This window comes from Acanthochromis polyacanthus, chromosome 14 (assembly GCF_021347895.1).
Source record: "Acanthochromis polyacanthus isolate Apoly-LR-REF ecotype Palm Island chromosome 14, KAUST_Apoly_ChrSc, whole genome shotgun sequence".
NCBI classification, from domain to species: domain Eukaryota; kingdom Metazoa; phylum Chordata; class Actinopteri; family Pomacentridae; genus Acanthochromis; species Acanthochromis polyacanthus.
The window spans coordinates 23,823,729-23,836,350 of NC_067126.1; the positions used below are offsets into that span (position 1 = coordinate 23,823,729).

The 12,622-nt window shown below is 40.7% G+C and overlaps 1 protein-coding gene across 1 annotated transcript; it reads right to left on the reverse strand.

Annotated features, from left to right (window-relative positions):
* Positions 1-1,269: 1,269 nt before the first annotated feature.
* cdk5r2b (cyclin-dependent kinase 5, regulatory subunit 2b (p39)) lies at positions 1,270-4,433 on the reverse strand. The gene has a single exon (XM_022217765.2). It carries the CDS (start codon positions 4,122-4,124, stop codon positions 3,237-3,239), a length of 888 nt encoding a protein of 295 aa, XP_022073457.1. The 5' UTR covers positions 4,125-4,433; the 3' UTR covers positions 1,270-3,236.
* Positions 4,434-12,622: the final 8,189 nt, after the last annotated feature.

Genomic DNA, 12,622 nt, shown 5'->3' on the forward strand with positions numbered 1-12,622 from the left:
ACAAAATGATCACTTTCAATCAAAACAGACTTGGTTAAGATCATTGTCAGTCCTTAGTGTTGCTGAAGTTTCACCTCCAAAGCATTTGTTTAAATTCAAATGAGATGAAGGTTTGATTATCACCATACAGATACTAGATGACTGAATGGAATGGAAACCTGTCTGTCTTCAGTCCTCCTGTTTTTCTGCTTTCCCTTCTCTTTTTATGATCTCTTTTCACTGTCACTACCTCTACCTCCCCTTCAAACTACTCCACTCCCGCTGCTCTTCTGTCCTCATGTCGTTTTTCTTATTTTCTGTCTGCCTTTTAATATTCTTGTTCTGTAAATAGACACTGTATGTCCCTGTAAGAGAAGAGAGAGAGAGCAGGAGAGTCACAGACAGTTCTGAGACTGCAGCAGATTCTGACCAATCACATGAAGGAACTCTGTAGCCCACGTGGCTTATTCATAAATCCAGGAGGAAATCCTTATCGATTCAGCACCATTCTGTCATACACTAAATCTTTAGCGTACCCTTGATCTGTACTAATGGAAGCATCTGAAAATTCTGAATTTGTCATATTTTATGCGACTAAAAAGAGATATATTTCTAAACATTGATGTATTACATATATTTTTGTAGATCTCTATAATTAAAAATGTAGAGACCAGCCGAGCAGATGAATCTGTGTACAGATTCCTAAATAGTACAGGTTTTGCAACTCACTTTCTCTTTAGTTGCCTGTGCTCTGATTTCAATATGTGTCCCCGATTTGAATACCCAAGACACACAGATAGGATACCAAAAATATCCCTTATATGTGTCAGCATGCTTTGCTGCCCTATCTGTATTAAAACACTATCACCTGCAACATATTCTAGAATGCAATGCAGCTGCTGTCACAGATACTTCTCCAAGCATTGTTTTGCAACCTTAAATTAATTCATCTTTAAAATGATCTCAGTAAGCTCCTCCATTCCTCTTTGTGATTAGTTTTAGCTTCATGGCAACCGATGAAATCTCTTGACTCTCAATCTCATGGCAACCTCAAGTAACATAGTCAATACATCCCGGTAAGCATATTCGTCATGGACTTATTTCTATTGCATAATCATGTCTCAAGGGTTCACTGCAAATCAAGGATTAGCGTGTGGTGTGTGGATAAGAGGCTGTCCGAGTTAATTACCACTTCAACAAACTGCAATGTCTGTACAAATATGGCCTACAAGCATGTTTGCACACATTAGGGCACAATGTTAAATGAATGAAACGAGGACAGACAACAGATCCTAGATAAGTTTGGGTTTATTTCATTATGGTCACCATAAACAATTACTGTACTGACCTTTAATTAACATGTAAAGAGAGTGGATGCAGCTGTGGCATGACACCACAGAAAACAACACACATCTAAATATCACTTTCCATAGATGACATATAGGAACAAAAAAGAACTGTACAAAAGATTGAATTCACAGATGATCATTCTATAGAGCGAGAACCGGTGGTGTCAGTAACTGCAAACGTAATGGCAAACACTCCAGCACCTGAAAGGAAACACTGGTACATCACCATTATCTTATACCACTGTGCAAAACATCACAGGTTTGTTCACAGCTGTGCAAAATAGCAGCATTATAATTCACTTTCCAAGCAAATGGATTCACAACACAACATCACAAATGATCACTCGGAGGGACCATAGCATTCGACAATCAGGTTTGCCCTGTACGTTTGGTTTCAGAGTTGGAGTCAAATCACTTGTAGCTTATAGAAACTGCAATGACGCATGTGCAAATGATAGTCTTCTTTCACTTAATAATGAGATCTTTACAATATTTATATTTTCAAGAATCCTGAATTGACTGAACTGAAAGTGAACTGAAGCCAGCAAACTGAGGCAAACAGCACATTTTACAGAACAGGGCAAAAAAAAATAAAAAATACAATTTGACCTTTAAGCTCTATTTGTTTTTGTAATGCTCGAACTACATCGTATGCAGCCAACCTTCAAAACAGGCAGAGGAAAATAAAACAAAGAGCAAATTGAAAACGTGGGATATGTACATGTAAACCATATAGTTCCAGGCCATTTTATAGTTGGCACATATGAGATTTAAAAAAAATCTCTTGAAAAACTGTACATTCCATTCAGTCTCTAGTTGACCTCTGCAATGTGTTGCAAAGCAGTACATCACAGTGGGCAACTCGTATTGAAAAGCAATACATAACAGAGGCCTCGGGTTGATAATCTTGCTGCGTGGCCACTGATGGGCCCATTTAGTGCAATTTAACACATTCCAGAGGAGAGAAAGACACTCCCATTGCTAAATGTACATTTCTGCACCCTCGTGTTCAACTTGAACCAACTTACATTACTACAACTGGTAATGCAAAATGACAGATTTGGTGTGTTTTTTTTTCTTTTTAATAGCACAAGAGGAGCTAAAAACGGTAACATATCAAGTAGATATTAAAATAGGCATACATACAGCATGGTCAAGGTTTGTGGATGGGTATTTTTCCCCTCTGTTGCCCACAGGGGGACATATGAACCAAGCATTGTGTTTTGGCCTCCTTCAAAGAAGCCTTCTTCTGCTATCTGTTGCATGTTCAACAGCTTAACTACCAGCTGACTGAGATGGTCTTGTTTAAAAAAAAGAGTACAATACACTACCTGTACCTTTACAAGGCTTAGGCTTATGAGCTGAATGCGTACTGGAGCTGATTCTGGTCCTCTTAAGCCTCGCTTGGCTCTGTGGCGTGAAAGTGACTCAAACAGCAGGGAGTGGAGCAGGAATGGCTGCACAGGTCAGCACCTCGGACAGCTCCGCCTCCAGTCTCGGCTCACAGGACCTATTTGTGGTCCTCCCTGGAAGCTCACCTCACTGCGACATCCATTCACTTACTTAGAATGTAGGCTAATCATGAATGAAACGGGGATTTGAGTGCCACTTAGAATGTGATTTGTACCACGGAGTCGATCTCTGCGTCACTCACAGGTAACAAGACAAAAGAGGACTATATACCATTGGCATGCAATTATGAAATCTCCTACACTGTAGCCTAAACACCACACTGAAGTTGTGTAACATCATGAGAGTCATATTCAGGCCCTCCAGGACGCAAGAAGCCCGCAAGGTTTCCACTCAAAACCACCCCGAGGTGTGATTTCTTTCTCGTTTTTTTCTTTGCGCGCATCTTTTACATTCATCATTAAATTACACCAGCGTCTCTCTCCACTCGTGTCCATGTCAGCGGTCCAGGTTGGACTCGTTGGTTTCGCGTTGGTTTTTGAGGTCCTGGAAGACCTCGGTGAAAAAGTGCGGGTCCGCGTTCAGCTGGAGCATTTTGGCACTCAGCCTGTTGATGATCCGGAGCGACGTCTCCCAGAAAACGTCCTTGTTCGCCTCGATCATGAACGGCTTGAGCGGGTAGGAGATCTCGTTGCCCATGTAGGAGTAGGCGAGGTAGAGGCAAGTCTGAAAGGTGCCCTGCAGCTCGGACGGGCTGTCGATGCTGTCCGATATCGTGTCTTCGCACAGCAGGTACACGAACACCAAGTTGGCCGGCGTGATGAAGCCCTGGTCCTGCCAGCCCTGCAGCAAAAGAGTCCGGTCAATGTTGCGGAACCACAGGATCACCTCCCCGCTGTTCAGCTCCTTCAGCTTAAAACACCTGCGGCACATGAAGTCCCCCAAACAACGCAGCAGCTCCCCGGTGGACGCCTGGATCACTATCCGCCTGGGTGACACCAGAGAAAGGCTGCTGGGCTGCTTCTGCACCGAGGAAAGCCTCCCGTTCTGGACCACGGGCTCGTTGTTGTGCGTGGGCACCGTGGGCACCGGCACCGGGATGGGCGCTTTGGGTTTCTTCTCTTCGGTTTGGTGCGTCTTCCTGATGTTTTCGCTGTTGAGCTGCGCCACCTGGCTGGAGGGGAGCTCTCGGGCGGGCAGCGGGTTCGGGGTGACTTTCTTTGCGCTCTTCTTGGCCGAATTGGCCACCAGCTTCTTCCAGGAGAGAGACACGAACATGGAGTGGCGCTTGAGGCTCTTGTCGTTTTTCAGTCCATCTCCTCCGACCTCCGCATCCATGATGGACGCCTTCTTCGACGCGGGAGATATAGAGAGGACGGTCCCCATGTCTGCCAAGGAGAAGAGCTGCGGTGGTTTTTTGGGATGCTGCTGCTGCTGCAACTTACAACGCAGGATCTTCTACAGAGTGAGAGGCGGTGGACGACAGTCACGACAGCGATTGAAACTCCATTTACACGTTTATTCAGGCCGTCTGTTTGCTCCTCGACAGATCTGAAGAAAGATGGAGCTGCTCGAAGGGTGAAATTATATTCCAAACAGATGCTCTCTTTCTCTGTTTCTGCGTCTCGCTGCGACACAATCCTATACGGCTGTAACCTAAACGAAGATTAGTCGCTATGCGTAAATCCTGGGTTTAAACGAACCAGCAAGTGCAGCCAGCGACTGACAGCAGAGCCGGCCAATCAGAGCACCGATCAATGATCCAATCACTGGGGGTGTTGTTTTTAGGTCTCGGTGGCCATTGAGAGCAGGTATGAGAGCTATTCTTTCACCAGCATTGCAGTTATTTTTGAAAAACCGGTGCTATTTATAAACCAGACATGTAGCCTCTAACCATGTCAGAAAAGCTGCTTCTTATTCTGACCAGCACCAGTGGATGATGTGGTGCAGAAACCTGTTTACTGGCCTGTAGTTGCAATCACATTAGCATTCTAAAAATAGACCTCTGTTATGTTTCTCTTCTGATTTTAAATTAATGAAATACAACTAGATCAGTCTGTGTAAGTGGCTGTTGATAAATGTAACATTTAGTGTGTTTGAAACAGTGAAGCATAAACAACAAGCTGATCACTGCTGTAGAAAGGGATATTTTTGGTAAACCCAATACAATATTTAGCTTTAATTCTACCATTTACTCATTTGGAAAGATTTCAGTGACCAATGATCTTCATGCCTTATATCACCTGATATCAGTTTTAAATTACTGCTAAGGAACAACATGCAAAATATACACTACCATTCAAAAGTTTGGGGTCACCGAGAAAATTTTTTGTTCTCCAAGAAAACTCACACTTTTATTCATGTGCTAACATAATTGTACAAGGGTTTTCTAATCATCAATTAGCCTTTCAACATTAGCTAACACAATGTAGCATTGGTATTTTAAGAGCCAGTGGCCTGTAGACCAAGAAATCTAACTACATATTGTTTTGCTCTACTGATCAACATAACATCTTTTGATCAAACTCAGAAATAATAAATTGTCTTCGTTGGTGCTTTTCAAACAAACAAGAACACATTACAAAGCATCAGTCATAATTAGGCAATATTCAAGCAACAAGAATATGATCACAGTGGATATGAGTTATCATAGGTGTGCTATTTTAAGCAAATGTGTTTTGAGTTGTGATTTGAACCGTATAATAGAGTCCAACTGGCAGATGGTTAGCAGTAGTGAATTCTAAAGTTGTGGTACAGAACAGCCCAAGGCTCTGAAAAGCCACAATGTTGAGTCTAAACCTTGAGAAAGATAACAGAGCAGCAAATGGAAGGTTGGAAGGAAGACTGAGAAATAGCAGAGGGAATGGCGTTGTGGCAGAACATCTCCAAGACTAATTTTATTTACACAGTGACTTTTTTGATTGGCTACAGCTGCTTGTGCATAAAAAGCTGCACAAATATTATAAAGTCTGTGGAGTCAGACAACAGTTACTGGACTGTTTCTGGGCCACTTTCAAAAAACTTTTTACAACCACACGAGTGCTTCATTCTTTCCCCAGTAGTTCATACAAGAATGTTCCCCGAAGAGTTGTTGGAAAGAAATCTGTACAAAGGGTTTGGGCCAACTGTGGGCAAACCAAAGTTGAAATGTTTTCTATGCATGGTAGACTGTGCTTCTTTCCTGGCCCCTGCACAATGTTCACAAGACAAAACCTCATCGGCACTTGTGCTTGAACTGGCAGCAAAACCTCATATTATATTTCGCTTGGCTAGAATGTGGAAAGTCATCATTGCCGGTGTACCTGATAGGTGTTTTAATCTACCGGTCAACAGGTCTAATCTCACACCCTGGTACTCGGAATGTGTTGCATGTCTCAGGATACAGGTGGGACCTGAGGGTGATCCAATTAACCTCAGCAGACCTGGCACACTCCGCGAAGTTACATGACTACTGATCTTTCCATTCAGCTTACAGTGGAAGCAGATACAAATAGCACTGACACGGCACAGTCTGCACGCCTCGCTTTGCCATGTAGCTGAATTATAAACAGAAATGCAATACTTGACTGCAAACTTGTGCTCTGATGTAACTCTACAGATCGTTCCATATGCTTTACGCATTCCCTGTCTGTTTTTATATTCTGAGATATAAAAAGCATGTAGTAGTCTTTATATTAAACAGAATAAAAATGAGCTGTATAGATGTATCGAGAAATCTAAACTATATCCAATAGCTTTTTGTGGCCTTTCATTTTTTCAGATTTTTTTCCCCAATCCCTCAAGTTATTGGTGTAGTTTCACTGAAATCCTGACATTCTACATGTCATTGATTTTTATGTCAGTTTGCATGAACAGACTGATGATATCTGGTTAATCACAGCAAGATGCAGACAATTCAATAAAATCATGCAGCAGTTAATCTACAAAATATAGATTCAAGGTAAGACAGGCTGACTGTACAAAGTTTATGTGACAAAATGCTGCATTCAGATTAGGGTCAAATGGTCTAAACAAATTAAGTGAAAAAGTTTGGTACAAATAGGACAAATATGGATAGATGTGCTGTTGTTAACGTTATCTGTTTACTTATGTTACATTTGCTAATTTCTCTCAACTTGTCATCTTGTCATAATTGTCACAATCATCATATTTAGCACAAGAAACACCACAAGCATATTTTAATTACTCATTAGTGGTGTAACAAGTCCCCATCAGACAAATTCCTTGAAATCAAACAATAACTAGAAAAGCATCAGTAACATCAAACCATTCCAATATTCAAATAAAATTTCTGTAACATTAAAATTCACATATTTAGTTCTGCTGTTGTTAATGCTTCCTGCTTTGTTTGCATAGTCAGACTTTTTCTTCTCTCTTTTCAGCACCTAAACCATGCAGACAAACATCAATTCAACAGCCAAGAATTTTAATATATAAAACAATGAGCCTTGCATTCAATCTTTGTAATCAGGCTCATCTATCCTAATGTCTCTCATGATCACCTCAGCCTGACTACCATCTTTAGAACCCAAGTGCTCCATTCATTATCAATAAACTGTTTATTTCACCTGTTGAAATTGCCAAAACAACTGTGACTAGATAACAGACTGAAGCAGGGAAGTAACTCGAGCTAAACTTTTCAAATTAGGATGAAAGAAAGTCCTATCCCAACACTGTAAAGTACTTCCCGTTCCACACAAAGTCTTTTGATCATGCCAGCGTTTGATCCGACACATCAAAAATAAGATGCCGATGAAAAGAAACTCTTTCATCACAAATCAAACAAAATGCAACAGGATGTGACAGAGGAATAATCTCAATGTATTAGACATGAAGCTCCTCTGGCCCCATTATATATCAATATGTAGATACCAAAGGGGGAAATAAAAACATCTATGAATGGTAGGACTGCACGAAGAGAAGGTGAGAGGAAAAGACTGGATCATATGAGGGAAATTTTATCTTCTTTATTTACTTTTATTTATATTTCATCATTTATTTCTCATTTAACAATGAGAAATTCTGGATTAAAGCACCCAGTAAAGCCTTTATATTGTTACAAAAAATTGCAAGAAGATAGAAAACATCCCGCACAATCGTACAAACCATCCATCAATCCATCGTCTATACACTGCTTAATCCTCACTAGGGTCGCAAGGGGCTGGAGTCTATCCCAGCTGACTTAGGGTAAAGGCAGGATCATTGATGTAATGTCTGAAAGTAGAACATCTGCAAGTTGACCTATCAAGTGACAGCATATTGTAGGTCTAAAACTAAATAATTTGCTGATAGAATATTTGAAAAGTGTTTGCTTTGTCTTACATCGACTCATTCCCACGCACACTGACAAAATATTTCACTTGTTTAAAGTATGTCCATTGCAACGAAATATCATAACATCACACCTTGAATATCACAAAAAAAGGATTCACAATTGTAGCAATATATAGATGTGACCATTTATAGAATTAAAGTAAAGATACAGATGATTTTTAAAAAATAGGGTTAGTTAGAGTTACTTTAACAGTCGGAAACATGCACAGCAACATTAACGTTCATTTGAAACTGTACTTCTGAGTCTGAAATCTACACTTTTCTTTGGACCAACTCCTCATAAAGACATCTGGGTCTTTATATTCTCCTCTCCTCTCCGTCTCGTTAATTTTTTTCTTTCATCCATTTGATTAAGGACATGTGTTGTATGGGGGGTTAATCACACCCTCTCTTCCGCTGAAAACAGATGTCTGTGGGGGGAACAGGGGATGATGAGATTAGAGCTTGTGTACAGGCCGGAAAACCAAAACGATGAATTAATTAATGCACTGTGTAATGCTCAGGGGAACAGCAGAGTTTGGTGATAATTCTCAGGTGTTTCTTCACTACAAGTTCTTTTAAAACATTGATTAGTGCAGCTTTAAACAGATTGTGCTAAACTGAACTTAAAGTTAATACTGTATGCAATCTTTATCAAGGTTTCTATGTGTGGCAAAAGATGAAATTAGTGCGTGTTCCGGTGTAATTTGTAGCTAAAAGCAACTAATTATAGACCACCTGTTCAGTGCTATTTTTATGTACTGATTGACATAATTACTGGTTAGCATCCCAAATGGATATAAAAAGTAAATGGAATCTATTATTCAGACACAGTAAAAAAATAAAAAAAAAGAATAAATGAGAGCAATGACACAGAGGGTTGGATCATAACAGCAAATGTAGGGCAGACTCCCAAAGCAGAATCTGTCTGTGCATTAGATTAAATGTTTATCATCAGTTGTGTAATGTGTAAAGATCAGTTACATCAAACATTGAACCACTTTTTCGACACAGTTTTGCTCAGATCTGAATTACAGTAGAGGAGTGAGAAGAGCAGGAGTTGATGTGTGAAGAGCTGGAATAGGAGGAGAGAAAATGGCGGGTCATGAAAAATGACAGAAAAGAAGATGTGGGAGGAAGACTGAAATGCTTTGGCTTGAAAACGACTTAATAGCACCTTAAAAATGCCACTGTGAAGCTGTGATGTTGTAGCAGCCTTGTCACCTAAGTCTTGCAACAAATGAAAAAAGACAATGGAAAGACAGAAAATGAGTGTATTTTCAGGCATATAATAATAAAAAACATACAATAATAACTAGTAATATTCATAATAACTGGTCTTTGGAATTAAATATGAATGTGGGCTCCTTAGCTAAACAGAAACAACATGAACAACAAACAGTCTATGCATAATTACTGTCTGCAGTTGTATGAAAAAAAGAAAAAAAATGGTCAGAAAAAACACAAACACACACAGTTGTTTTCTGTTCCGGATGTTCACTCACATTATTCATTTCAGGATGAAGGGAACATCTGATATGTAAATGAATCCGACAGACAGAACATCCAGTGCTGCAACAGATGACAAAACAATGGGCTTGAATGTTTGCATGATGCTAAAACCCTCAAAATTTGCTTTCTTCATCGTACATCAGGACATTTGGTCAGTTTATGAATCATCTGAGAGTACAAAATACTTGTTTTGAAATGTATCAGTTGCTAAACTTTGCTTATTCTCGTCTTCTCCTCTCTTCTATGCTGTTGCTTTTCAGCCTACAATATGAATATCCAATATGTCTCATGTGGAATATGCATATTGCATAACAGCGACATCAAACTTCACATCTATGGCATATTGGGGCATGCTGCTGTGCTTATCAAAGTCTGCTGCTGACTCAGTTGAAAGGAAAAAGAGCAGAACATCATCACAAATTTGAGCTGCTGTGTGCATATTCTGGATTATGCAAGAAGATGTTTCAAGTGAGGACACTCAGTTTCAGTTTCTTGTCACTGGCTGCAGTCAGTTCTCCCCCTGGTGGTGTTTCAGTGCAACTGTGGCAGCTGCTGCAGTTTCCATTGACTTCTGCATTATCTAGATTTCATTTTTAACCTCATCTGACCGTAAAACGTGCATTCTCAACAGAATTCATTCCAGCATTTGACTTGTGAAAACATGGCTGCGTAGATCCTCAGACATCCAGGTCAGGGTAATCCTAAGAGCTTCCGTGGAAGCCAAATGTTATTTTGATTGTTGAGGATGTTACACCTCCCATCCAAGAGGCTTCTTCAGGACCAGCTGATTGATTGATTGGATTGTCACCTCCAACTCCCATGGCTTATAGCACATTAGCAACCCAATACTCACATGCGTCCAGGTGTGAATGGCTGTGTTCCTCATCTTTCAGATGCAGGTGGACTGCAGAATGTTGTTCTCAGGAGCTGGCTGTCCAGTGTCGAGCCATGCATCTGTGTTATTTTAAAATTAAGGGACCCTCCTTTGAGAAAAGAAATGTTCATAATATGCACAGAGCAGACTGATGATTTGAGGGAGGGGTGAAGAAAGACAACTACGCTGAACTGAAACAGCTTTGTCTAAAGGTAGGAGGGGGCCACAACAGCAGTTATCAGGTACTTGCAGTCTTGAGATTTCTCCTCAGAAAGTTTCATCACCATTAATGTCTTTCATTCACACTTTGAGGCATGGGCCATCAATCATGTGATTTGTGGTTGATTATATCTATGTGGGACTCCCCATCAGTCCGAACTGAAGATGCCTCTAGGATTAGAGGTGAAACATCTCCAAGAACCATAAGACAGAAGGCTAGTTGCTTATAAGCTCTTCAGGGGTAGTGAAAAGATTTTATTCTGATGCTGAATCAAGTTGGAATACAGTATAGCCACTTCTAAAATTAAAGGTATAAGATGCAGTTTATTGAGAGTCCTTACTTCACCAATGACATCAGCTCTTTTAAAAAAAATATTGATATCTTTAAACCTCTGTTTTGTTTTCCCAAGCAGAGCTTAGCAATGAGAGATGCAGTGTTACAATCCAACCTCTAGGGGTTGGCTGGATGCAACAACAACAACAACAACAAAAAAAAAAACAGATGTTACTGGTTGAGGTGAAGGGATTTATTGCCTAGTAGCAAAGAAACATAAGTGACAACAATGAACACAAGACTGGTGAGTGTTGCTAAATCAAAGAACATAATATAACAAAACGAAGGCTAACAGAGTTTCCCAAACTTATCTAAACCCAAAACAAAGCAACTGAACTCCTTAGCCAAACATAAATACAACAGCAACACCCACCACCAGTAACAAAAACTAATACAACAGCACAAAGACAAACTAAACAAAACTGGTGCCTCACATTCACACATTTGACCACACAGGTCACAAACACACACTGACCACACAGGTAACGAAGACTCAGAACTCAAATGGCTTCTTCACTAAGCCCACAGTGTCTTTAGCACTCACCATGAGTGGTCTGCAGTACCCACCAGCCCAACCACACGTACCAACAGACCAAAACTCATCAAAAATGCAAACAAACGATCACACACAGAAGCACCAGGGCAGACTGGTCACAAATACCAGCCACCCAGACCAAGAACATGGTGGCAGATATATACACTCTGCAGGTGTGGTGATGACTGGTCTGATTGGTTAGGAGGAGGGGAGCCCAATTCGAGATGTCAGAAGGCAGGGAGAACAGGGCTGCAGTGCAGGTCATCAACTCCTGACTCATTGGCTGGAATGGCTGGCAGCTGAGGATCCTGGAGAGACTCAGGCACAGCCACAGCTGAACCCACACATGCAATTTTCCCCACACAAAGGCCCAAGAGATAACCACCCAGAAACCAAACGGCACACCGATACTGGTGGCCGTAACATTCAGATATCTTACTTATCTATTTGTTTTCATTTCAGTAGAACACGCATCACATTTGTGAAGAGGATGTGACTTTTTCTTCTGTTTTCAGTATGTTTTTGTCCAGCAGTCAAGCATTTTAAAGGAAGTTCACAAATATTCCATGGTATAGTAGATTTTTGAAATCTTGAAGGATTTATTAAATATTAGCTATCAGCTTAGATGGTCAGAAATAAATTAGATTTTTCCAGATCCGTTCTTGCCTCTTCTGCTTTATCTCTGGTAGAAGCAGAACAATATATTTTCCAGCATTTTCCATCAGCCAGCCAATCTAAAACAGTCACTCTTAATCTGTAAATTTAGGGCAGACAAGTGAAAGTTGGCCACTGGAGGGCAGTCACATCCAGCTGACTGCATATCCACCCAGTCTGAGAGTTTTTGAATATTTGTCATGAAAGGAGGGCTTTCTGGTGACATTTTCTGTCAGCGGGCATCTTCACCACCTCATCCTGACATTTAATTAGTTCTAGTGAAACTGCAGAATGACATATCGGGCCAGAGGGACTGAAAAGAGGAGGAGTGAAAGGTTTCTGAGACCTCTGACTAATATTTGCTGTAGTGACAGAATTCTCCCATCTGCTAACTGAGGATGTGCCAGGGCAGTGGGAGTGAGCAGGGAGGTCGAGGGTGGTGG

Excerpts from the sequence above, each read along its gene's own strand:
- cdk5r2b (XM_022217765.2), bottom strand. The coding sequence starts at position 4,124 with ATGGGGACCGTCCTCTCTATATCTCCCGCGTCGAAGAAGGCGTCCATC.